General features: G+C 36.4%; 1 protein-coding gene across 9 annotated transcripts in view; it reads left to right on the top strand.

Annotated features, from left to right (window-relative positions):
- The window catches only part of LOC137627902 (uncharacterized), a 47431-nt gene extending 22940 nt beyond the window's left edge, over positions 1 to 24491 (top strand). For 5 of the 9 annotated variants that reach the window (XM_068359346.1, XM_068359347.1, XM_068359351.1 and 2 more), the window contains exons 5-12: positions 2254 to 2383; positions 3426 to 3458; positions 7787 to 7867; positions 14428 to 14445; positions 18807 to 18928; positions 19450 to 19612; positions 21528 to 22229; positions 22587 to 24491. In XM_068359346.1, the coding sequence (XP_068215447.1) occupies positions 2254 to 2383; positions 3426 to 3458; positions 7787 to 7867; positions 14428 to 14445; positions 18807 to 18928; positions 19450 to 19612; positions 21528 to 22229; positions 22587 to 23081 (1744 nt within the window). In that variant the 3' untranslated portion in view covers positions 23082 to 24491. The remainder of the gene's footprint in view (positions 1 to 2253; positions 2384 to 3425; positions 3459 to 7786; positions 7868 to 14427; positions 14446 to 18806; positions 18929 to 19449; positions 19613 to 21527; positions 22230 to 22586) is intronic. The other 4 variants (XM_068359352.1, XM_068359355.1, XM_068359350.1 and 1 more) reach the window with 3 other exon arrangements.
- Positions 24492 to 27664: the final 3173 nt, after the last annotated feature.

Here is a 27664-nt window from a genome sequence, read left to right as displayed (position 1 = left end):
CACCTTAGAGTTGATTCAGCCTCCTAAGAGGAACGCTGCGCTCAGTAAGGAAGACGAACTTAATAAAGGCAGAGTAACGGTTCAAGTCGACTTCCTTACCAGGTACTTATTATTTCATTGTTATTTTGAGATAACTGATTATATGAAATACGGGATACTTAGCTATCCTTTAGTCTTGTACACTGGTTTTCACCCATCCCCCTGGGTGTGAATCAGCTACATGATTATCGGGTAAGTTTAATATTGAAAAATGTTATTTTTATTAGTAAAATAAATTTTTGAATATACTTACCCGATAATCATGATTTAATTGACCCTCCCTTCCTCCCCATAGAGAACCAGTGGACCGAGGAAAAATTGAGGAGGTGTTAACAAGAAGTACTGTAGTACCTGGCCACAGGTGGCGCTGGTGAGTACACCCCCTTCTAGTATAGTGATAGCTGGCGTATCCCTCCCGTAGAATTCTGTCGGGCAACGGAGTTGACAGCTACATGATTATCGGGTAAGTATATTCAAAAATTTATTTTACTAATAAAAATAACATTTTTATTTAAATGAAGCAAACCTTCGGTTCTCCTAGCTTCCTCGCGAAGCATGTTCGTATTGACATCTATCATTACAGCACCCTTTCTTCCTTTCTTCGTTGGCCTCACTCCTAAGATAATGGTGTATTTTTAGTGATGTAGTATGGCAACTAACCCAGAGCAGGTATACTTTCAGTATATTAGTCACTTTTGTTATATCAACAGTGTGTCTCATTTGTGCTAACCGATTTCCAGTTTTGAGTACCCTCTAAAGTTTTTTCAATTGTCAATTATCTGTACCATATTCAGGCATGTCTTGTACTTGCTTTGAAATGTGTTTGTGCACTGAGTGTTGTTAGTTTGATAGGTTTTTTAATTGTCATGTGTCAAGGACACCCATGGGAGCTAAAACGTAAATGTTCTGAGCGTGTTAAGTTACCTTATGGGAGAATATGTCAGGCTAGTGTTTAAATGGGTTTGTAGAAGGGACTCTAAACACAAAAAAAAAAGTCTAAATCAGGAGAAGGCTATGATAATGAATTTGGTAAGGGTGTGGAAGTTAGTGTTCAGGCTAGTAGTGAAATGTCTGAGGTTTGTAGTGAGGTTGATAGTCTTATATCTCAACTTTGTGTTTGGTCATGTAGTCTGAGAGGGCTAATGCTCCCTATAGTGTAGTATTCCTTGCTGACCTGTCCAGATTAGAGTTATAAGCTGGCTTCTTAAAATGTTTTGCCCAGCAATTCTTTTGTACCATCCGGTAAGGGTTCTGATGGTACACAGCTCATTAGAGTGTCAAATATTTCCTCACAAACTTCAATCTCTCACCTTGGTCCAGATCGTTCACATGCGAAACCCTGGCCTTGCTGCTAACCCATATTTTTTTAGACCATCATGTTTCTTGATTGAATACTTGATTAGGAATGTGGATCCTCATTACCCTTCTCCTACTGGATCAACGAAGATGATTAACGGTGCTGTCATCACAGTCGTATCATTCTTTATCTAAATCTTCTTCCCCACCGTTATCCTTACATAAAGGGGTCGGTTACCTGATGCGTCCTCTCCAATGCCTTCTATCAAAGGCATCCTTTTCCACCAAACCTCTTCTCTCATCATCCTTCACCTTGTCTCTTCATCTAAATCTTATTCTTCTTCTTCCCAGCTGGTTCCCATTTTTATATGGGGTCGCCGTTGCGGATGAGCCGTTTCCATCTTTTTCTATTCTGCGCTTCTGCCTCATCAATCCCCTTCTCCTGTAAGTCTCCTCTCACACAGTCCATCCATCTCTTTCTTGGTCTCCCTCTTCTTCTTCTTCCCTGAACCTCCATCTCCATAGTATGTCTCCCAACGTGGTCCTCATCTCTCCTCATCAGGTGTCCATACCATCTCAGCCTCCCTTCCTGCACTTTCTTTGATATTTCCACCACCTTTGTCGACCCCCTTATGTAGTCATTTTTTATCCGATCCTCTCTTGTCACCCCAGACATCCACCTAAGCATTCTCATTTCTGCCACATCTAAATCATTTTGGCTAAATTAACCAGAAACTTGCACATATGTGACATAAACTTATCCTTATTCCATTCTGGTTATTGTATTAATGTGCAGATGAGAAGCATTCTTTTTTATAGGATTTTCCAAGTCCAAGATGAATGGACTGCAATTAGATTTTTAAGAAGCTTCACATTAATGTTAATTTGCCTGACATCCACATTTGTTTTGTTCTTCAGGAAGAAACTCATTGTGCAGGAGGTAGTGTATGAGGAAGTGGAAGACGACGAGGATGGTGAAGAAATTGTCAAGACCATATCATCTGTACCTATATCAAGGGCAATGCCAACTACGACCTCAACCACAGTTGTACGTATTTGTATGTGTTGTAGTTAATCTGATTTAGTTAATTGTTGACTCAATGATCTATCGTTGATAAAGGTAGGAACATTCTGCTGGGAATGCAGTGCCTTAAAGCAGCTTGATAAATTGTACCAATGAAATATATCCTTTTGTTTAAATTAGTTGTAGTTGTTATAAAATTAGATAAGTCACAAGGTCGGAAATCATCCCCATATTTAACCCTTTTACCCCACCATAAGGTTAAATTTCAAGCACATTTTGCTATATATTTTTTTTAAATTGCTCTAACAAGCTTAATTTTTGTCCTAGAGAGGTCAGGTTGGTCTCATTCTTTTGGAAAATGCCTGAAGTTTCTCATAAAATTATCAAAAATATGTAAAAAAACATGTAATTAACAATGTTTTGCACGAACGTACGTCCTTTGGTGGTAAAAGGGTTAAGAATGTGCAGTACACACACTTTTCTGATGCAGTATTTTTTGTCAAGGGCATAATATTTCACCAAATTATTTTTCTTGCTGATATATGCTTCCATTAAAAAGAAAATTGAGATGACATTTTGTTATTTTGTCTCTTTGGTACATCACAGTTTTGTGTACACAAAATAATCCCTGTTCCATACCATAGGCAGTAATACTTTTGTATAAGTAGTTTCATGCTATGAAGTTTAACTTTTTTGGTAAGAATTATGAAAGAAGAAAATTATAGGAATCTAATGAAAAAACATTACATATTCATAAACTTATTAGTTGGTTTACATTTGATGGTTGTCTTAATTTTCTTCTGACGTAGATTAGCTCAATGGGCTAATGTAGGGCTCTTTTCTTTTATTTTAAAGGCTGGCAAGCAGTAAAGCAAATTGCTGACAATATTATGCACTAAAGATGAATTGATAATCTACTACGTATGTTTTTATATACAGTAGTTAAGCCTTTAGATAAACAGTATTGTAGCTCAAAATTTTTAATAGGTTTTGAAAATAATTTTTTGAAATTTAAGGTTTTTACATTCACCGGTTGCTAAAAAGTTGTTTGATCCCCTTTCTCTAGTTCTCATCTCTGAACCAAGACCTCTTCTGTGAGGTAAGGATATCTAGACAACAGAAAATGGAAGACTGAAGTAATAGAGGCATGACTTGTGTATTTTTCATAAATCTTTTATTTTTTTACAATATACATATTAAAGACTTATGATTACCTTATGATAATTATCATGACTTAATTGATACACAATATGCTTACGGTATACTGTACAAGTACAGTACATAAATGAAGGAATAGTCATTTCTACTAACTTATTACGTATCTTTAATACCAGGAAAGGTATATTATTTTTTTATGAATATTTCAAAATAATTTTAACTACATAGAAGCACAATTTACGATGAAATGAAATTTCTACATATAGATATTGAGTACATGTACCCAAAAAATGCAATTACTGTACTAATTTTTTTCCTTAATCATATATTGTATGTACAGTATAACTTGTATTGTAATGAAGATGATACTAATCTAAGACGACTAATTAGAATTTAATGAGGGGTTTCAGTGGCGTAATATTCAAATGAAAGTACATAAAGAAATTGGCATCACCTTATTTCCATGAATTTCAAATGGATAAGAAAGTATTTATATATATTGTACATAATTTACATCCACTTAGGCCAGTTTGTTTTACATAATGTGATAAAAGAACAGCATGAAATGTGCCCTACTGATCCTTTTAAAGACTCTACCAATTAAAGTATATTGTTTATTTATCATTTACTAATACTGTACTAATATTTTATTATTATTAGGATAGGTCAGTCCATTTTTTTGTTTATTATAGTTTTATAAATACCTTTAAAATCCTTGAGCCTTATGAGGACTGTTGTTCTTTTTTGTTAGAATGAATGAAAGTAAATCTAATTTCTCAGAGACAAGTTCCTTTCTGTCTGCCTGAATTTCTGACTGACTGACTGTTATATGTTGTGGCTATACTGCCTATTAACTACTCATGGCGGCCGGGTAGTGAATCCTGGAGGTTGAGCATTTGGGATTACATTAATCCAGAGAATAAGTCCCCTGTAGTGGGTAGTGCCGTCAATTCACCTCTAGTGGTTTACTTTAGGCATTACCGAAAGGTCTTTGCAGTGCCCTCTCGGTCCTTAGTTGTGCCAAATTTTAGCCTTCCCCTATTTTTTTCATTCCCGTTAACTTTCTTCCCTATTGCTATCAAACCTCTTAACTTATACTTCAGACTACAACTGCAAGGTTTTATCCCTCTTTTCAAGTGAGTGCTGAATGCTCTCCCAAACTCCAGGGCCAGACCTCATGGTTCAAATTTATGAATTCAATTCAGGGAGTAAGTCTGATTTTTCATATGTATTTGAAACCTTTCATCAAGATATAACAACTGCATCTCAGAAACATGGGGTCTTTCCTATTGGGTCCCAACACCGTCTCTACAGATCGTGTGAGGAGGCAGCGTGTCTCTCGTCTTCTCAGTTCTTGCCTTTGTACCAAATGAGTGTGTCTGCTTTGTTGACGAATTTGCCCACTGACCAATTCATTGGAATTCGTCAGGGGAAGCTTGAGGCCTGTGTGGCTCCTGTGGTTGAACAGGTGAGCTCACCCATACGGACCAGTCACCAACACCATTGGCTGGAAGGGCTAGGGATTAAACTACCCATTGTACCAGTCTATCTGCTTTTTGAATAGGTCCTGAGAGACATACTTCTTGGGTATTCTCTACCAGGAGAGTTGTAGAGAATTTGTCTCGCGGACCAAAGCACCTTTATCCGATTGTGAACTCCCTCCTACCTCTGCCAGAGCAGCTATGTGGGATTGGACCTTGCTCACTGAGAATGCCCAATGCTCTTACCCACCCTGGAACTTGTATCCTGGAGTAGGATGGTCCTTATCCTTATGGCATTAGAGTGTGCAGTTCTTGTAAACTTGAGAGGCATCATAGAGATCTATCTCTTAAGACCCTTCTCTGCATGGGTAAGAAGTAGGGGGCATGGAGGCTTTCTGATCATGTTGCCCATGGAGAGATTGGGTTTCTGGCACATTCTTAGTCAATGAGATGTAACAAGGACCCAGTGCCTTCTCTAGCCTATCATATAGTTATGTAACTTGTAGATCCCTGGTGTCCAGGAGGGCCAGGCTGTATTATTTTACAGGTTTGATGTCTTGCACTGAGGTGTCAGAGCCTCATCTTTACAGGATATGAAGGAAGCACCCAGACACGGTTTCTTCAGGCACTGTGAGTCTTCTGACGACGAGGGCACCTGAAGTCGATGCAAACTTCTGTCATCTGTATTAAAAATTCACAAGAATAACCCTATCAGTATCCTCCTGGGTTACTGTACTTTTATAGTACTCATACTTTTAGGAAGCTCCCTATTGGGCCCTGGACCTCTTTCTTGGTACTTATGATGGCTGCTTAGTAGTTGTGTAACTCTCCCAGCTCCCGCACGAGACAAGTATGCATCTCATCTAAGGTAACAGGTTGGGTATAATCTTGAGGAAAAGGGAAAGGACAGGTCTTTCAACCAATTCCTGTTCTCTTTTCAAGGGCACAAAAAAAAAGGCTGCAACCATTATGTGCTGGTTAGCAATGGATTACCATTCTTGGAGGCTATGTCCTGCTAAAATGCAACTCCTCCATCCTCCTTCCAAGGGGATCAGCGTTTTTCATTCATATTCATCTAGTTATTTTGTAGGTACATCTGACGTTATTGAGTTAGGTGTTCTGTGACCTAGTACTGACTTTCTCTTAGTCAGTACAGGCCGAGGCATTTGTAGCGTCTGCGTCATTATGAGGAGTTAATTGGAGGTTATTGGAGTCGCCTTCCTTGCTCCTGTATGGGACCAGGAAGGATGACATGTCCAGGGAAGAAAAGAACCTCTCAGTCTATTTCTAGGGGCTGCCTCCCACCTAAAATTGAGTTGGGGGGGCCTTCTATTTAAAGGACGAATGGTTAGTATCTATATACGAACCAATCACAAATTTTGTATTTTCCGTATCTATACAAACCTGAATCCTTCAAGTTATACTTCCATCCTCAATTACTCCCTCAGTCCTTTGGCCAAACATAAAAAATGGCATGATGTAGGTAGGCGGCTTCTCCCCTCCTGCTAACTACCTCTGACCTTGTCGATGATTCAATGCCCATTGCAGCTCAGCTGAAGCAATACTCCAATGGGATATTAGCTTCTTTTAGAAATCTAGAAATTGTAACTTATATTAGAATTGTTTTCAGTTTTAGATAAGAGCAAATTAGAGACAGCCTTGACCTTTTGTAGAAAACGTCAGGGTGTCCCTGGCTCATTGGAAACGTCCCTGCCTAGTGATCTGCTTGACGGGAGATCAAGTCCCTTTCAAACTCGAGAGTTTCTTGTAGCGCCTGCAACCTCAATATCCTTGTGAGCTAAGGATGGAGGGTTTGGGGAAGCCTATAGGTCTTATCTGCTGTGTTATCAGCAGTCATTGCTTGACCCTCCCTGGTCCTAGCTTGGGTGCGGATCACAAGGATATATGGTCAGTCTTAAGGGCAGTGTCACTGTCCCTTGCCTCTGCCATTCATGGGCAACCTTTAGATGTACCTAAAAAAGGGATTTTGACGAAGGAAAAATCTATTTCTGGGCGAGGAACCTGTGTCGCCCAGTGAAATGCTCATTAAAGCACCATTTCAAAGGTATAAATACTGTTAAATATACCAGAGAAAAAAGTTGCATGGAATGTCAGGAATATATCCAGCTCGCTCACCCCTAAAGGGTGTTGGTATTAAAACTGGGGCGAGTGATACCACTACCAGAGGTCCCTTTCCAATTAGACTTCTCCCTCCTCAAAATCCCCCGTTACTACGAGGTGTCGTTCACTACAGCTACTGCCCCCACCACCACCACCACTACCTATCCTTCTCCCATCATTCCTTCTTAGCACCCGTGAACGTTCGGAGGTGTTTTTCGTAGCTCTGAGTAACAGGTGAGGAGTTTAATCCTTGCAAAACTCAAGGATTTTAAATGCATTTTGAAGACTGTAAAATACACATTAAAAGGGTCTTATTTATTCCTGTCTTTAAAGAAAAAAATTGTTCTCATAGTATTCATCCTTATTATGATTATTGATACAGTATGTGTCATTAATACTGTATTGCTTTTATAGGTTACTGTAGTTTTAAACAGACCACCGAGTTGCATTTCTAGACGTTAATAGGGTATGTCTGAAAGATCTGTTATTAAGCTTCACAAACTTTTTGTTCAAGTACAGTAATGTTTTATTACTTTTGTACAGATGTTTTGTTCAAATATTGTTAAGTTAATTTTTTTTACAAATTTTTTGTTCAAGTGTTTTGTTAATTTTTCACAAATGGTTTTCTCAAGTATGGCTTTGTTTATTTTGTGCTCCTTCTTTTCAGGTTTTAAAAGAAAAACCTCGGTCAAAAATTTTATTCGACCCCGAGGATGAAGAGGAAGACGAGGAGGGTGAAGTTATCGAGGTAAGTTTTCAACTTTTATCTTGTTTTCTGGTCTGCACATATTGATATATTCTCATTACACCATAGAACTTTTAGTATCGTAAGTTTATGAGATGTATTTAGGATTAATAGGATTAACTTTCTTCTTCTGGTGTTTAACAAGGGATTTTAAAACTGTAATTACATTAAGGGGTCAGGTTTCTATGTACATTACAGTGATACCTCATTTTAAATATATTGTATCAGTCTGCAATGAGCAGAATTTTTTTCGTAATGAGATACTATATGCAAGCCTCATATTAACCCTTTTACCCCCAAAGGACGTACTGGTACGTTTCACAAAACTCATCCCTTTACCCCCATGGACGTACCGGTACGTCCTTGGAAAAAAATGCTATAAAATTTTTTTTTTTTTCATATTTTTGATAATTTTTTGAAAAGATTCAGGCATTTTCCAAGAGAATGAGGTCAACCTGACCTCTCTATGACAAAAACTAAGGCTGTTAGAGCAATTTAAAAAAAATATACTGCAAAATGTGCTGGAGAAAAAATAATCCCTTGGGGGTTAAGGGTTGGAAATTTCCGAAGAGCCTGGGGGTAAAAGGGTTAAGGGGTCAGGTTTCTATGTACATTACAGTGACACCTCATTTTAAATATATTGTATCAGTCTGCAATGAGCAGAATTTTTTCATAATGAGATACTATATGCAAGCCTCATATTAACATGATTTGCATGTTTGATATGAGTTGGGATGCATCTCTATGAATAATTCTCTATACTGTGTACAGTATCAACTTTTGTGTGTGTGCAATCAGTTTTTAAACTAGACATATGTCAAAAACAAATTGGGCCTGGGTTCTTGATTAACACCTTTTTCCTATCTTCATTTTCTTATAGTGGAGGGGACGGGAAAAAGCCATTAAAGTAGGTATATTCTAAAGGGGAAATGGTTGAAAGGTTTTAAAGTAGGAAAATGGAAAATGACAGTTAGGGTGATTAGGTTTTGGAGTTCAGAAAAAAAGGTGCCTGTACAAGTAGTAGGTTGGTCAGGGCACCAGCCACCCGTTGAGATACTACCTCTAGAGAGTTATGTGGTCCTTTGACTGGCCAGACAGTACTGCATTGGATCCTTCTCTCTAGTTACGGTTCACTTTCCCTTTGCCTACACATACACCGAATAGTCTAGCCTATTCTTTACAGATTCTCCTCTGTTCTCATTCACCTGACAACACTGAGATTACCAAACAATTCTTCTTCACTCAAGGGGTTAACTTCTGAACTGTAATTGTCCAATGGCTACTCTCCTCTTGGTAAGGGTAGAAGAGGCTCTTTAGCTATGGTAAGCAGCTCTTCTAGGAGAAGGACACTCCAAAATCAAACCATTGTTCTCTAGTCTTGGGTAGTGCCATAGCCTCTGTACCATGGTCTTCCACTGTCTTGGGTTAGAGTTCTCTTGCTTGAGGGTACACTCGGGCATACTATTCTATCTCGTTTCTCTTTCTCTTGTTTAGTTGAAGTTTTCATAGTTTATACAGGAAATATTTATTTAAATGTCATTGTTCATAAAATATTTTATTTTTCCTTGTTTCCTTTCCTCACTGGGCTATTTTCCCTGTTGGGGCCTCTGGGCTTATAGCATTTTGCTCTTCCAACTAGGGTTGTAGCTTAGCAAGTAATAATAATAATAATAATAATAATCTGTGGTTTTCGTATTACGCATTTTTACGTATTAAGCCAGCTGGCAAGACCATCTAGAGTATGTGTAGTAGGAATCCATCTGATTAGTACACTTGTAGGCAGGGATTATTGCAATCACAATGGCCGTTCCAGAGGGCAATAATCTCCTACCAGTCTTGGAGGCTCTACAAACGGGGTGGTATCAATCCAGTCATACATCACATCAACACACAAATGGGTCATCGTACTTGCATGAAAAATGACGTGAATGCCTTTCACAGCTTTGCATCAGACCAGGAGGATTGTTGCCACATAGTAGCTTTTTCATTTATTTTCAAAGGCAGTTAATCCTTTTACCCCAAAAGGACGTACTGGTACGTTTCACAAAAGCCATCCCTTTACCCCCATGGACGTACCGGTACGTCCTTGCAAAAAAATGCTATAAAAATTTGTTTTTCATATTTTTTGATAATTTTTTGAGAAAATTCAGGCATTTTCCAAGAGAATGAGACCAACCTGACCTCTCTATGACAAAAATTAAGGCTGTTAGAGCAATTTAAAAAAAAATATACTGCAAAATGTGCTGGGAAAAAAATAACCCCCTGGGGGTTAAGGGTTGGAAATTTCCAAATACCCCGGGGGTAAAAGGGTTAAATTGTTTGTGTTATTTCTACTTTTCATTGTGAATGATAAATTTTTGATTCCATGGGTTGTAAATTGTTCAATTACTATTAAAAATCTTTAAAAATTATTGTCTGCATTTATTGACGTGTGGAACGTATCGAGTGGATTTCCTTTATTTCTTAATGGGACAGATTATTTTGGTTTACCAGCTTTTAGGGATACGAGTTTGCTCCTGGAACAGATTAAATTCTTCACTCACTAGGTTAACAACTACACTGTAATTGTTCAGTGCCTACTTCCCATTTAAGGGTAGAAGAGACTCTTTGGCTATGGTAAGCAGCTCTTCTAGGAGAAGGACACTCTAAAATTAAATCATTGTTCTCTAGTCTTGGGTAGTGTCAGCCTCTGTACCACAGTCTTCCACTGTCTTGGGGTAGAGTTCTCTTGTTTGAGGGTACACTCAGGCACACTATTCTGTTTCCTAATTTCCTTTCCTCACTGGACTATTTTCCCTGTTTGACCCTTGGGCTTATAGCATTGTGTTTTTCCAACTAAGGTTGTAGCTTAGCTATTAATGCTAATGATATTAAATAGTAGTGCAGATTCTTTGCCTAATCTTTTTTTTTGCTCTTTAAGACAATTTCTTTGCCCCCTTTCTTCTTTTGTGAGAAATAAATCCTTAAGGAAAACGGGACCTTTGAAAGTTCTGTGATGGGACTTATTGCCCTTTTTTTAAGCTATATCATCGTTGTAATAAAAAGGTATGAAGCGCATTTGTTAATGGCTCATGGCTCTTAGTTATACATTGCATATAATCTGTCAGCAAACAGAAAGTCATTGTAATAATAAGAATGGCTTTAAATGAGCCATGTGGTCAGGTGGATTTAGTTACATCTGGAAAGAAAAATTGGTGTAAGGACGGCGAGATGGGTGGAGATAGAGGGTGGAATATGTAAATGGAATGAAGGGGGAGCAAAATATAAAATGTACCTTTTACCTTAAAGTCAGCTTTCTTTTTTACAGAGTTAGATTTTACTCCATTTTTACGTGCAGGTAGTAGGTTGGCCAGGGCACCAGTCCCCCACTGAGAAACTACCGTGAGAGAGTTATGGGGTCTTTGGAATGGGTACAGTACTACATTGGATCCTTCTCTCTGGTTATGGTTCATTTTCCCTTTCCCTACACACACACACACACACACACACACACACACACACACACACACACACACACACACACACACACACACACACACACACACCAAATAGTTTGGCTTTTTCTTTACATATTCTCCTTTGTCCTCATACACCTGATACACTGAGATTACGAAACAATTTTTCTTCTCTCAAGGGGTTAACCACTGCACTATAACTGTTCAGTGGCTACTTTCTTCTTGGTAAGGGTAGAAGAGACACTTTAACTGGGGTAAGCAGCTCTTCTAGGAGAAGGACACTCCAAAATCAAACCATTGTTCTCTAGTCCTGGGTAGTGCCATAGCCTCCTTACCATGGTTTTCCACTGTCTTTGGTTAGAGTTCACTTGCTTGAGGGTGCACTCAGGCACACTATTCTATCTTATTTCTTTGCCTCTTGTTTTGTTAAGTTTTTTATAGTTTATATAGGATATATTTATTTTAATGTTACTCATCTTAAAATATTTCTTTTCCTTGTTTCCCCTCCTCACTGGGCTATTTTCTCTGTTAGAGCCCCTGGGCTTATAGCATCCTGCTTTTCCAACTAGGGTTGTAGCTTAGCAAGTAATGATAATAGTAATAACTACGATTTCCATACCTGTATTAATACCGCTTTGTCTAACTTTTCATATACCCATTTTCATTAGATGCCCAAACCATGGAAATATTTGTGATTTTAATCTGTTCCTTAGTCTCTGGACATCACTTGTTTTCTGACTGATTTGTAGTGATTTTCCCAATGCGATTCACCCTGAATTTCGCTGTTTTGCTGTTGTAACTCTTCTAAATTTCCTCTTGTCTTTGAGATTGGCTATGTCTCTGCTTTGTAGAGTGGTACAGGCTTCTTGCACATTACATAAATCTTTGCTCTGACTACTTATGCAATGTTTGCCAGGGTGGTGCTATTTAGTCTTACTGACCTTAACCCTTTTACCCCCAAAGGACGTACTGGTACGTTTCACAAAAGCCATCCCTTTACCCCCCATGGACGTACTGGTACGTCCTTGCAAAAAATGCTATAAACATTTTTTTTTCATATTTTTGATAATTTTTTTGAGAGAACTTAGGCATTTTCCAAGAGAATGAGACCAACCTGACCTCTCTATGACAATAATTAAGGCTGTTAGAGCAATTTAAAAAATATATACTGCAAAATGTGATGGGAAAAAAGTAACCCCCTGGGGGTTAAGGGTTGGAAATTTCCAAATAGCCTGGGGGTAAAAGGGTTATATGCACTAGTAGTAGTCTCAAGAAACTACAGAAGAGTCGTCATCCTTTCACACCTACTTGAGATGTTCTTCAGAAATTTTGATGATTTTTGTTGTTAATGGTCCTTAACATTTAAATAATTTTCATGAATCTTCCCGCCTGTTCTTTTATTGTGTTAAAAGTATCGTAATACTTATTGTGTGTGGGGTTTTCTATGTCTATGGATTTTGGTTACCTCTACTTGTTATTTCAGCACCTGTAAGTCTATTCACCAAGGCACTTCCCCCAATTTTGGTGGATAGCCGACATTAAAAAACAAAGTATAAAAGGGGATGTACAGTATTTAATCTTCTACAGTTATTCTGTTCAACTGTTCTTAGCATCTTCACCTTATGTATAGCCAGCCAGTGCATATTTAGTTATTAGTTTATATTTTCTTTTACTTTAAGTAATGAATTGAGGGCTTTTATTAGTTTTTTTTTATTCCTTTCTTGCATTATCTGAAGCTGTCCTTTGTCTCCACCACTCATGAGTGACCTTTAAACCTTTATAACATATTGCCCAATGAATGGATCCTCTTTTTATCAATTTGAAAATTGTTTCTTCTTTATTTTGTTTAAGCTATTCCCGTCTCTATTTCATGAAGAGCAAGGGGAGAATTCTCACCCTTCACCCATTTGGAGATTTGTACATACATACATATACCAAGGCACTTCCCCAAATTTTGGGGGGTAGCCGACATCAACAAATGTAACAAAACAAAAAAGGGGACCTCTACTCTCTACGTTCCTCCAGCCTAACAAGGGACTCAACCGAGTTCAGCTGGTACTGCTAGGGTGCCACAGCCCACCCTCCCACATTATCCACCACAGATGAAGCTTCATAATGCTGAATCCCCTACTGCTGCTACCTCCGCGGTCATCTAAGGCATCGGAGGCAGCAGCAGGGCCTACCGGAACTGTGTCACAATCGCTCGCCATTCATTCCTATTTCTAGCACGCTCTCTTGCCTCTCTCACATCTATCCTCTTATCACCCACTATTTCGCAGTTTCACAGTTTTATGACTCAGTTGTTTCCTTTCCTATGAATATTTCTTCCTGTTAAAAGCAGGTCTATTACTTAGTGTATGATTAAGCCCCAACCCTTCTTATTCCTTTTACTTCATCTCATCTTATCTTCAGTCTTCCTCATCAGGTAGTTGAATCAGTAGAACTTCAAAAGTTCAAAGTTGGAGCAAATGCTTTTTTGTTGACCAGGCGGACATGAGTCTTTTTATAGTTTATTTATGACATATTTGTTTTTGATGATGTTAATAGTTTATATGTGACATGTCTGTTTTGACGTTGTTACTTTTTTTAGAATGATTTATTGTTAATTTGTTCTCTTCATTTATTTATTTCCTTATTTCCTTTCCTCACTGGGCTATTTTTCCCTGTTGGAGCCCCTGGGCTTATAGCATCTTGCTTTTCCAACTAGGGTTGTAGCTTGGATAGTAATAATAATAATAATTAGATTTTCCTGTTCCATTAGTCTTTGGTCCAAACCAAATTCATTAGATAGGGCAAGTGGTTCTCATGAAACATTATATGTTTACTTCTATAGTCAGATGAATCTTTGTTAATTATAAATGATTTGTTTTGTTAAAAATGGTAGTACATGTAGTGGTTGCATATTTGTAAAGAATGTTACAAAAGATTTGACTCAATGTATAGTATTTTATAATATGGGGAATAAATTTAATTTGTCTTAATTTTATTTAAATAGTACAAATAGAACCTGTTTTTCATATGTATTTTATAAAACATATCTTGAAGGTTGGGACTAATATTTTTTTTCTGTATACTAACACTTCTGTTTTATTTCTTGTCACAACGCAGCTGTCGGAGGAAGATGATGTAAGTCTGATATTACAATTTTGAACTGGCTTGGTAGACTGGGGTCTGATTTTCTTTTTGGTACAGCAGGTCACAACATAAAATTTGTTTGCCTTTACTCCCTATTAAAATAATTTTGAATTCAGTTCTTAATATTCATGTAGTATTGTAATGTTACACTTTTGTGGTTATGGTCATGGAAAAAATTAAATATATGCACAGTATTTGGAATTCCAGTCAAAGGCTTTTAAAAATGTTGTAACTTGACTGTACTGAACTTTTATGGGTATAATTTTTAATAGCTTTTAGTTCCAGTTTTGCTTTTATTGTTTGTGTTGTTTGGCAGTGGGATTGTTTTCATAACTAATAATTTTAACATATATTTTAGTCCTCTCCCCTCAGTCTTTTTTCCTTTCAGTTTCTATTTTTTTTTTTCACAATTTCAGAAATATTAAATGTGGGTATGTTTCAGAGTCTATCCTGTACATTTTATATTGGAGAATGTGGTATTCTGGTTTGATATTTAGCAAAAAACATTAAATCCATAAAATATATACTATAATAGGATCTATAGAATAGAAAATTTCAAGTTATAAGAAACTTAAAAAAGAATGTACTACAGTACTGTATATTTAAAAAATATCAACGTTTTCCAATATTTGCATAAAAAAGCACATGTTAATATAATACAAAGAGCATATGTGAATGCTGTTTTAAAAATGAAAATAACACTAAATTTTCTCAGTTCCCTTGTGTAGCCTTAACATTCTTAAGCATCTCTACCTGTGTTGTCTTCACCGAAAATTTGTATACCATAACTCTATTGGGTATTTGAGGTGCTAGTGATGGGAGATGAGAATGAGAGAGAGATTACAAGAGAGGAAGTGAGGAGAGCACTAGATGAAACTTTGAGAGTAGGAAAAGCACCTGGTATGGATGGTGCGAGAGCTGAGATGTTGAAGGAAGGGAGTGTGACTGTACTTGAATGGTTGGTGAGATTGTTTAATTTGTGTTTTGTGTTGTCAATGGTACCAGTAGATTGGGTTTGTGCATGTATTGTACTACTATATAAGGGTAAGGGAGATGTGCATGAGTGTTGTAATTAAAGGGGTATTAGTTTGTTGAGTGTAGTTGGAAAAGTGTATGGTAGAGTGCTGATTAATAGGATTAAGGATAAAACAGAGAATGCCATCTTAGAAGTACAGGGTGATTTTAGAAGAAGCAGGGGATGTATGAATCAGATTTTTATACTTAGGGAGATATGCGAGAAATATTTAGCAAAAGGTAAGGAGGTGTATGTTGCGTTTATGGATCTGGAGAAAGCGTATGATAGAGTTGATAGGGAAGCGATGTGGAATGTGATGAGGTTAGGAAGGTTGTTGCAAGAGTGTGTTAGGAAAGGAAATTATGTGAGCGATTGGCTTCCGGTGAGAGTGGGGCTGAGACAGGGATGTGTGATGTCGCCATGGTTGTTTAACCCTTTTACCCCCAATGGACGTACTGGTACGTTTCATAAAACTCATCCCTTTACCCCCATGGATGTACCGGTACGTCCTTGCAAAATACGGCTAATTACTTTTTTCTTGCATATTTTTTTAAGTTTTTGAGAAACTTCAGGCATTTTCCAAAAGAATGAGACCAACCTGACCCCTCTATGACAAAAATTAAGGCTGTTAGAGCAATTTAAAAAAAATATATTGCAAAATGTGCTTGAAAAAGAAAACGCCTGGGAGTTTAGGTTTGGAAAGTTCCAAATAGCTTGGGGGTAAAAGGGTTAACTTGTATGTTGATGGAGTGGTGAGAGAGGTGAATGCTCGAGTGCTTGGACGAGGATTGAAACTGGTAGACGAGAATGATCATGAATAGGAGGTAAATCATTTGTTGTTTGCGGATGATACTGTACTGGTTGCAGACTCGGAAGAGAAGCTTGGCCGATTAGTGACAGAATTTGGAACAGTATGTGAGGGAAGGAAGTTGCGAATTATTGCGGTTAAGAGTAAGGTTATGAGATGTACGAGAAGGTAATGTGGTGTGAGGTTGGATGTCCTGTTCAATGGAGAGTTACTTGAGGAGGTGGATCAGTTTAAGTACTTGGGGTCTGTTGCTGCAGCAAATGGTGGAGTGGAAGCAGATGTACGTTAGCCAGTGAATGAAGGATGCAAAATGTTGGGGGCAGTGAAGGGAGTGGTAAAGAATAGAGGGTTGGGCATGAATATAAAGAGAGTTCTGTATGAGAAAGTGATTGTACCAACTGTGATGTATGGATCGGAGTTGTGGGGAATGAAAGTGACGGAGACACACAAATTGAATGTGTTTGAGATGAAGTGTCTGAAGGAGTATGGCTGGTGTATCTCGAGTAGATAAGGCTAGGAATGAAGTAGTGAGGGTGAGAACGGGTGTAAGAAATGAGTTAGTAGCTAGAGTGGATATGAATGTGTGTAGGTGGTTTGGCTATGTTGAGAGAATGGAAAATGGCTGTCTGCTAAAGAAGGTTATGAATGCAAGAGTTGATGGGAGAAGTACAATAGGAAGGCCAAGGTTTGGGTGGATGGATGGAATGAAGAAAGCTCTGGGTGATAGGATGATAGATGTGAGAGAGGCAAGAGAGCGTGCTAGAAATAGGAATGAATGGCGAGCGTTTGTGAAGCAGTTCTGGTAGGCCCTGCTGCTACATCCGGTTGCCTTGGATGACCGTGAAGGTAGCAGCAGTAGGGAACTCAGGGTTATGAAGCTTCATCTGTGGTGGATAACGGGGGAAGGTGGGCTGTGGTGCCCTAGCAGTACCAACCGAACTCGGTTGAGTCCCTTGTCAGGCTAGGAGGAATGTAGAGAGGAAAGGTTCCCTTCTTTTTCATTTGTTTGATGTCAGATACCCCCCCAAAAATTTGGGGAAGTACTGTACCTTGGTATTTGTATGTATGTATAAAATGAAGAAATGTAATACAATTAAAGTTGAAATTAAATACTTCAGATGAGGTATATAGTGCAAATTACCGAGTATTTTCTAGTGTTTTAGGAAAACATTCTCACAATTTTCCAGTTTCTCTTTCTCTTTCTTTCTCATTTTAGGTGTTAGTCATCAATTATTCAATTATATGTGATTAATTGTGCTAATAGCATAAATTAGTATGATTAGACAATTATTCAGTAATTATGCAACATGTCTGAAGTAATTTGGATTTTCGTCTGTCGAGGATAGTGTGCAAGGATGTGTAAGTGGGAGTTGTATATGGTTGCTGTGTTGTTGAGTTCCATTTTGAGTAGAAGAAAGAGATAGAATTATATAATTGCAAGCCAAAAGGCCTCAACAAAGTATCAATCTTCCAGGGTAAAAATAAACTTAAGTTCAATAAAGTACTTAAATTTAAAAGGTAAATTTATTTCATCGAATTACCAAAAAAAAAAAAAAAGTTATTCTTTCTTTAAATATGGTTTGATATCTTTGCATTTTATTTAGATTGATACTGGTAAAAGCAGAATAACCAAGAATTATATAAATGTTAAAAGGTTTTACAGGAAGTTAGGTGATAAATTGCAAAATTTCAATAACGCATCAAGGTTTTCAAAGTAGGGGACAAAATATTTTTTTCCTGATGAAGTTACAAATGTTTAGTGTTTTTATTGTTTTATTAATAGCACTAGATAGCTTCATTTCATGTGATCATGATACAGGAATGGATAATTCACACCGAAAGTCTTGTATAAATATCAACTATGATTATTAACCCTTTGAAATTCTAAGGGATTTTGAAATATGTCTGTGGAAAATCACACGCTGATAGCTTATGGGTAATCCCTTATTTCTCATGTACCATTTTTGTGCTAAATTCTCATAATTTACTATAGTATACAGTTTTAGAAAATGAAAAGCCTGAATACGGAGTTCACTTTAGTTAAAACTTCTTGGATGACATGTAACTTCTTGGTTGTCAAACATTTGGGAACATTGTGATGTCAATCGACTTCAGGAGAACCTCAAAGGGTTAATATTTAAGTTGTGTGAAAGGAAGTTATTTGTTACATTAATATCTACTTACTGAGGTAATTATTTCTTCATGCACCAGTTCATATCTCGCTCTAACTTCCCATGTGTGTTCTTTATTCTTGTCATTAACTTTGTATATATTTCCTGCAACATCAAGTTTAAATTAAGGTAAAAATATCATACACGAATGTAACTACACCCAGTAGATTAAGATAAAAGTTAATGTTAATATATTAGGAAGCATGATATGCAGTTAGTTAATTGTTTTTTCATTACTTATAAATAAATTATAGTATAATTGTTTTTTCAATACCTATAAATCAATTGCAGTATAAGTTTAATTTTTAGTTGAATTATTGATCAGTGATGAGTTGAAAGTTTTGTATTTCTCTTTTAGGTATTCGATTTCCCCGATGGCACTCTTAACAGGGGACGCAATAAACCTGGTCGACGAAGTCAGCCTCGGGGTTCAGATGAAGGGCCTGGCATTCCTTGCGAAGAGTGTGGTAAAGAATTTAGGTAAGTTCTACTTTTAATGAGAACATATGTAAAGTATTAAAAAAATTTTTATTTCTGTACATGCTTGGTTATTGATAGAGTGAATTGCCTATTCAGTCATCGTGCCTCTTGAGTGTCCTTAGAAACCTATTACGAAAATATTGGAAATTATTTATATGAGCCTTCCCTGACATAAGTATTGCTTCTCTCTAAGCTGGTTAAATGTGAGGAGAAAAATAGTATGACAAGCGATTAGATTTTTATTTGTATCTATTTGAATCTTTACATTTGATTTTTATTTAATGTAGCCTCTGGTTGCTTGAGATTTTCAAGTAAATGAGTATTATATCCATCCATCCATATACCAAAGGCACTTCCCCCAATTTTGGGGGGTAGCCGACATCAACAAAGAAACAAAACAAAAACAAAAAGGGGACCTCTACTCTCTACGTTCCTCCAGCCTATTATATAAGAATGCTTTTTCTCTTGTAGAAATATCATCTGTGAAATAGATAATATTATATGTTCTATGAAATTTTCAGGTCCGTAACAACCTTGCGAGTTCACATGAGAGCTCACCGTGAGGTGAAGGAATTCCCGTGCCCGTATTGCGAGGAGGTTTTCCCTCAGCGTCATGTCTTGCATCAACATTTGGTGAATGACCATGAAGAGTCTAATAACCTTACTTGTTCAGTTTGTGGCAAGGTAAGACGTTACTATAGTTGTTACCGTACCCATTGTGAATATCTGCTTTTCGCTAATTCATGCCATTCCTGTACCAGGTTATCTTGCCTTAAGTTACTGAGATTTACCGTAGGTTACACTAAATGTGTTCACTTAACCCTTTTACCCCCAAAGAACGTACTGGTACGTTTCACAAAACTCATCCCTTTACCCCCATGGACGTACCGGTACGTTCTTGCATAAAAACTGCTATTTAAATTTTTTTTTTTTTGCATATTTTTGATAATTTTTTGAGAAACTTCAGGCATTTTCCAAGAAAATGAGACCAACCTGACCTCTCTATGACGAAAATTAAGGCTGTTAGAGCAATCTAAAAAAAAAAATATACTGCAAAATGTGCTTGAAAAAAATTAACCCCTGGGGGTTAAGGGTTGGAAATTTCCAAATAGCCTGGGGGTAAAAGGGTTAACGTAAATCTTTAAATCAGAAAATATTTTGTTGAATCAGGTTTTACGCATTAATGAGCAGATGGGTACATGTATTAATTGTAAAAATAATTTTGTTGTAAGAAAATAAAAATTTCGTGATATTCTGTCATGGCAAATACATTTTTAGTTTGTTGCTATTCAATGGTCATATTAGAAATTCTGAATAAGCTTTTAAATATTTTGATAAAATTATGAAAATTATTTTTATCAAAATTATTATTTTTAGAATTATTAAAATGATTATTGTTATTAAAATAAAACTTTTTACTAGTAATTTTTATTTTATTAAGGAGACATGATCATGTATTTTGGTTTTGTTGTCTTTTGAGCTATTAAAATATTCATTTCTAGCTGAATTGAATTACAATCAGATATATTTTTTACTTTAGCAAATATTTACTGAATTTTTTATTAGATTTTAGCTATATTCATTATTTTATCCAGCCTTTTATCACCTAATTATCTTTTGTTCTAAGTAAGAAGAAAAACATATCCTGTCTCCTCACAAAATCCATTTTCTCCACGTTTATGTTTGGTTATTAATTTATCAAAGATTCATTAGATATTACTGTAAATTTTGTTATTCAAGTAATTCTTGGGCTATTCTTAGCTCGCAGGTTCTCTAAACTCAACGCTGGGAAAAACAAATCGGTGCTATTATAGTATGCTATCTACCGCCGATTTTGCTATCTACCACCCCTTTCTGACTATAGTATGATACCTACCATCAGTCCCTAAGGATACGGTCTACTTGCTAATCCCCCTCTAATAAGGAGGATCACTACCGACTTGATAACCTAACCTAACATAACCTAACCTAACCTACAAACTGCTTATAATTATGCACCCATGTTGTCCTACCAATAAATATTATTAAACTACCATTAAAGTCCAATGAGGATAACATACTGGTGGTAAGTAATCTTTTTGATAATCCTCATCCAACATGAGGATTAACATTGACGGTAGATAACATACTTTGAGGTAGATACCATACTATAGTAGAAATTCGACGGTAGATAGCATACTATAATAGCACCAAAAAATCTAACTGTATATCACTATTTATATTATTTAAAAACAAGATCTAATCATATCCCTATTGGAAAAAGTTTTGCATAAATTCTGATTCCACACAGTTCTGGCATCTGCAATCTACTTCATTTCAAAATTAGTGTAATCATCGGTAGTTGTTTTGTGAGTGACTTTTATTATTATTTGTCTTTCTACTTCTTTCAGAAGCAGGTCTTCTGAAAAATATTTAACTTTTATGACATTCAATTTTTATGATTTTAATTGAATATTCTTTAATTTTTTATTTTATTTCATTTTTTATTTTTGTATACATAAATTAAATGTTACCGGCGTCAATGACCTTAGATGTCAGGATGCCTGAAAACTTTAAATCATTCATTCATTCATTGAGATGCTTTCCTTTTTTGCCGTAGGTCTTCACACGAACAGATTCCCTGAAGTCTCATATGGTACGCATGCATGAGGAAGATGGAGGGCTCAACTGTTATATTTGTGGTAAAAACTTCCCAAGCCAAGGGCAGTTGGAGATGCACGTTCGGGTCCATACGGGCGAAAGACCTTTCAAGTGCGAATACTGTCAGAAAGGATTTATTCAAAAGGTGCATTTACGAACCCATTTACGTACCATGCATAACATGCACGAGATTCAGAGCACTCCATGCAGGATATGTAATGCCATGTTGGATGGCAGGGCAGGTCTTCGTGACCATTACAGTTCTGTTCATGGCCTTACCAATAATCAGTACAAGTCTCGCGTTGCCAAGTTACGGAAAGAAGGCAAAATACCAGAGTTACCACCCCCTGTAGTTAAAGAAGTAGACCCTAGTTTAAATTATTACAAAGTTAGTGTGTCTGAGTTGACAAATGCCACGTCCTCCAAACCAAAAATAACTCAGGCTATAAAATCTGTTGTGAAACGAAGTGGGGGTACCAGGGGGCGACCCCCACGCAAAGTCCCAAAAGTAGTTGATTCTGACAGTTCCTCAGTTGAGACTACAACATACTGTGATGCAGACTCTACTTACGGAGCAACAGAGGTGAAGTTTGAAGTAGATGGAGATGCACCAAAGCGAAGGGATCAGGAAGAACTAAACATTGTTGAGTCAGCATTCAAGGTTTGTAATGTACTTTATTTTTACTATTCAATTATTAAATGACTTAACCTTTCATGACATAATCTATGTTTATGAGATTATTTTTTTTTTCTTTTTACAGAGTCTTGAAACAGGTACTAGTTGCCTATCAGTTTTATGAGGGATATTCAAAATGAGATACCATTAATGATGTTAATCTTGTTTAAAAAAAAGAAATTACAATACATCACTTTTTTTTTGGAAGAAGCATGAACCTACATCTTGATATCCATTCGTTATTATCCTTGTTTTTGTGCAGATCAGAATAGAATATGTTAGAGAAAATACTGTATAGTGCATATTTTTATTGGTAACTGATCAGAGCTCTTGTTTCTAAAGGTTGCTGAGCAGATGGATCAACTTGGTGCCAATGTTCCTGGGAGCACCACTATTCTTGTTGCCGGACAGGATTCTGCAACTACTGGGGTTTATTATGCCATACCAGTTGTGATGGAAAATAATGCTTCCTCCACAACCACCACCACCACCACGTCGAACATCATTCAAACGGCTCCGACATCATCAAATCAGGAAGTTGCAGGCCAAGAAGTAGTTTCCGCAACTGTCACCAGCACAGTAACTACCAACGGTACACCTATGATATCCACAACAACATCGGATGCCTCATCACTTCAACCTGTACAGTTTGGACAAGAGGACATTGATGAGGAATATGCACAGTTTGCAGCGGAGCATTCACATATTGAGAGTGAAGGCTTTCAGGCAGAAGAGCTTAATAATAAGGGTTCTATTGTCAGGGCTGAACCGCTACAGTTATTTACAGACCCTAATGACCCGTTACAGTCGGAATCTGTGGAAATGTTTACCATGTAACAGTCAATGACATCGTTTTGTCTCTGTAGGATAGGTGTACAGTATTTATGGCTGATATTATTCTGTTTCCATTTTGTATGGAAGAGTGTGCTGCGCTCTATAAGAATAAAAGCATGAGAGGTGACTGATATCAGCACTTGCAAGTGATCACTTGTACTTGTAAATATATATAAATATATATATATATAGGCATATATCTTTTATGAATGATTGAAATAGTCTGTCAACTTTCAGTCTCTCAATGCTTCCCACCAAAGAATTTTTTTACCTTTATTATCTATTCTGTACCATTTGGTCAAAGTTTATAGCATGTGCACTTTCAGTTCCCAAGGCTCATGAACTCAAATGGAAAGGCTGCTGACTTTTGCATCATTCGACATATTTAAAAAGTTATTCCGCTATGAATCTTAGCTACTTACATTTTGTGAAATGTGACCTTTTGTGACGCTAACTGTTATTTACGGGTTGAAGAATAAGTGTGTGACTGGAAGTGCAGATTCTAGTCTGTGTTGGCCGTACTTTAAATTTTAGTCATATCACAGTGTGTGGTAGTTATGCCATTTTTCCATTTTCCCTGGTTGAAATACAGAACCCTCATAGAACATTCCTGGATTTGTTAGATTTATCTTGCTACATATGTTCTTTCCTTTGCAAGAATTTACAATAGCTTTTAAGTATTAAGGAACAAAATTTGCGCATCATACCGAGGTTGGGCTTAGAACAGATATTTGTCTTTGGTGTGTATTTTTAAGTCCACCTTTTCGATATTTTTGAAAATACTATAACATTCATAATATATGTGGCTTAGTTTAATTTCCAATGTCTAGTTATTTTGCTAATTTTTTAAATGGAAGTTGAAGTTTAGTCAGCACAGATATTTAAAAATTCTACGAAGTCTTGGGCAACTGTCTAATTCCTATAGTAAATATTAATTACTTAAACTTGATACCATGGTGATGTTTGTGATCAATCAATGCTTGAAGGACAAATGGAAAGTCTAAACACATTATTTTATATGGCTAGCTTTTTTTAAATCAATTTTTCAAAATTATTTTTTCTTATAAGTTCCCTGCGACAATATTGTAACTGTGCCAAAATCTGGAGCATACATACACATATACCATGGCCCTTCCTCCAATTTTGGGGGGTAGCCGACATTAACAAAAAACAAAAACAAAAATTCAAAATGCACTGGAGTAATCATCTTTTATCATGTGAAAGAAAGTGAGAGTTATCCCCTTTACCACGTGCGTACGTGCCCATCGCTCCCCAAGTATTTCTGTATTTCTAGGTATGTTTCCTCATAGTTTTCAATTAGACATTTCAGGATTCATTGCCAGGAATAAAATCCATCATGAATTAACGGAGGCAGCTTTAACTGTTTTAATGCCGACATGTGAATTTTTTGCTCTGGTTTGGTTAACCCTTTTACCCCCAGGCTATTTGGAAATTTCCAACCCTTAACCCCCAGGAGGTTATTTTTTTCCCAGCACATTTTGCAGTATATTTTTTTTAAAATTGCTCTAATAGCCTTAATTTTTTGTCATAGAGAGGTCAAGTTGGTCTCATTCTCTTGGAAAATGCCTGAATTTTCTCAAAAAATTATCAAAAATATGAAAAAAAAAATTTTTTATAGTATTTTTTTGCAAGGACGTACCGGTACGTCCATGGGGGGTAAAGGGATGGCTTTTGTGAAACGTACCAGTACGTCCTTTGGGGGTAAAAGGGTTAAACTACCTACAGTATTTATGAATTTCAGGTGAATTACCGGTATATATGACAGATTGGTTCAGTTAAACCACCTACAATAGTTATGAATTACATTTCCGGATATTAAGGTGTTGTACTAATTTGTAAAAATAATTCCTCTCGACCATCCTCCAGATCAACAGAGATCCTTTTGGCAGGAAGAGGTTGCCTGGATGTCTGTACCAGATAAGTCTAGCTCAGGAGTATGTTTTCAGTAATGTCACTTTACTTTAGGTAACGGCACGTGACCCATTTTGTGTTTTAAACAAATACATACCTTGTGCTCAGGTAATAGCTATTGGTACCTTTTTTTATATCAGTCTCCATTGCTAGTATAAAGGTACTGTACATTCTTAATTTTATGGATACTGTATTTATTGCACGCTTCATGGTGGAAAGTTATCAATTAGCCAGTTTTCCATTCTGTACCATCCAGAGTAATTTCATTTACATCAGGGCTTCAGGTAGGTTGGATTCATTTTACTTTTTTCTTATGAGAACTCTGCATACCCAATTCCTGAATGCAATAGTAGCGTTCGAACTTATTGTAAATATTTTACATGAACTCTCTCCATTAGGTTTTCTTTTTTCGAAAATAGGGTCCCTCAATTTTTTTTTTTTTTTAATAATAAGGGTGCTTACAGCCGTTCAGATCGTCTCTCTGTCCCTTCATCTGCCTACTCGAAAAAATAATTCTAGGTACCCATTAGGGTGTGTGTGTGTGTTTTTTTTTTTTTAATAGGGTCCCTGAATCTCAGACAATGGATTATCATATAAAGTAACTACAGAACGTCCTCAACTTAGAAACTTAACAGATTCCAAGAAGCATTTTGTAAGTCAAATTGTTTACGGTTAATTTTGGCCTAAGGTACGCTTCAGCTAACTCACATGCCTACGATTTTCAGCTGCAAAAATCAACAAATAGTCCCGTATCATGTTGCAAATGTCGTCTTGCTTACTGCATCAACTCATATAAAATTGTTTTATTTTGATACAAAATCTGAGGATTTATGATTTCAGTTGGGTTTTTTTGTTTGTATCTGAATGTTTGAGGACCTTCGTATTTATTTCTATGGACCTCCCTTGATGTCCATATTTATTTCATCTTTGGAAGCTTGGAATGTCGACTTACTCCTTAAAGAAATTTTCCCGTTTTCTTTCCTTCCCATACTCTAATGCCTCTAATATAGCAATGAGACCAGCGTCTAACAACAATGACATGGTGCACATGCCGGATACCCACTTCAATCTAAAAGTTTCTCATGGAACAACGACAACGTGTGCTCCCCGACTCCAGATGTCAGGTTTTCTTATCTTTTTATACTGATTTTAGTGTTTTTAAGTTTCTACTCCAGATTTGTTAGTATTTACTGCACCGTTTTGCAATGAATTTTTATAGGGTAATCATGTTTCACTTTCTCTTTTTCTTGTGCATAGGTACTTTTTTATTTAGATTCTACTGAGAAGTTCGTAATCTCACTATTCGTTGAAGTACGTTTCGTAGTCAGATTAAAGTGCAAAAGAAGGTTACTTTTAATTCAGGGGTAATTTGGAGAAGGCTTGGCTACTTGCTTGTAGAGGGAATGATATTATAATGCCACTCCAGCCTTAACTTTGCCCAGTTGATATTAACAGGAACATACTATGAGTTTAACGTCATTAGTAGCTTTCGTGGAAACTCGGAAATCTGGCAAGGTTTAGAATCAGGTTAATTTTTCAGGCCTAACCTGCCATGGTTGCACCCTAGGATAACTCCTAGAGTGTTGATGAGTGCCCAGAATTGTTTTATTTATGTACGTGAATTTTTTCCATAACGGCTCCCGGTGAATTTTGACATTTTCAAAGTATCGACTGTTATCCTTATAGTTTGGTATTATTGTAGTATTACAGTAGTTGAGGTTTAAGAAGTGGAAATGCTCAGGCTGACCATCATTTTATCAGGTGAATTATCGGCTATTACCTGCGTGTTTCTATCCAAGTACAGTAATGTGGATGGAGCAGAAAGAAACCAGAAATATAGAATAAATATACAGTATTACACCATATACACTCATTTATCAGTTATATATAATTTAATCAGTACATATTGATTTAATGCATTTTCTGTTTATATTGTGGACTTTCTTCTTCACTTAGATTTATTTACAATTTTAACACTATTGAAGTTTTCAAAAGGTTTAAATTATTGCAATTTATTTTTATTTAGCCTAAAACTTTGCATAGTACAGTTCTTAAAATGGGTGTTTCATGTCTTTTGACAAAATTCAAGATTCAAATCCTCACTTACACATATGAAAATTTAAAATTGTTCAAATGCTATTGAATTTAAGCTTTTGACCTGTTTAGTATTTGATCATATATTAGAAAAAATTAGAATGTAGATGTAAGTAGATTGACTGTCTTTTGCATGCTATAAATTTTGTTTTTCTATGGTATTTGTTCTTCTCTATCTACTGTTGACAGAGCATTGTATTTTCATAATTCATCAGCAATATATATTTTCTCAAGATTATATTTTGTCTTAACGCAACTTGGCACATTTAAATTTACTCATAAAATTGTTATTAATCCATCATGCAAGATCTTCATGAATATATTGTTGTTGATAGTTACATTTAATTTCTTCCCCTATAATATATAAGATTTTTTTTTTAGATGATGAGGTTCCTGTAATCTGTTAGAACTGTCAAATACCTTGATGTCAGCTGCTAGAAGATTGATACACTTTTTGTACTGGAAGGGCTTTTATTAATATATTTTGTTAATAGCAAGAATTATAGATAGAGAAGACAAGAGCATTAATATTTTTTCCATATAAAATCACAAAACCTCTC

The sequence above is a fragment of the Palaemon carinicauda genome, chromosome 35, assembly GCF_036898095.1.
Source record: "Palaemon carinicauda isolate YSFRI2023 chromosome 35, ASM3689809v2, whole genome shotgun sequence".
In the NCBI taxonomy this organism is placed as follows: domain Eukaryota; kingdom Metazoa; phylum Arthropoda; class Malacostraca; order Decapoda; family Palaemonidae; genus Palaemon; species Palaemon carinicauda.
This window is presented reverse-complemented; position numbering and strand designations above follow the sequence as displayed.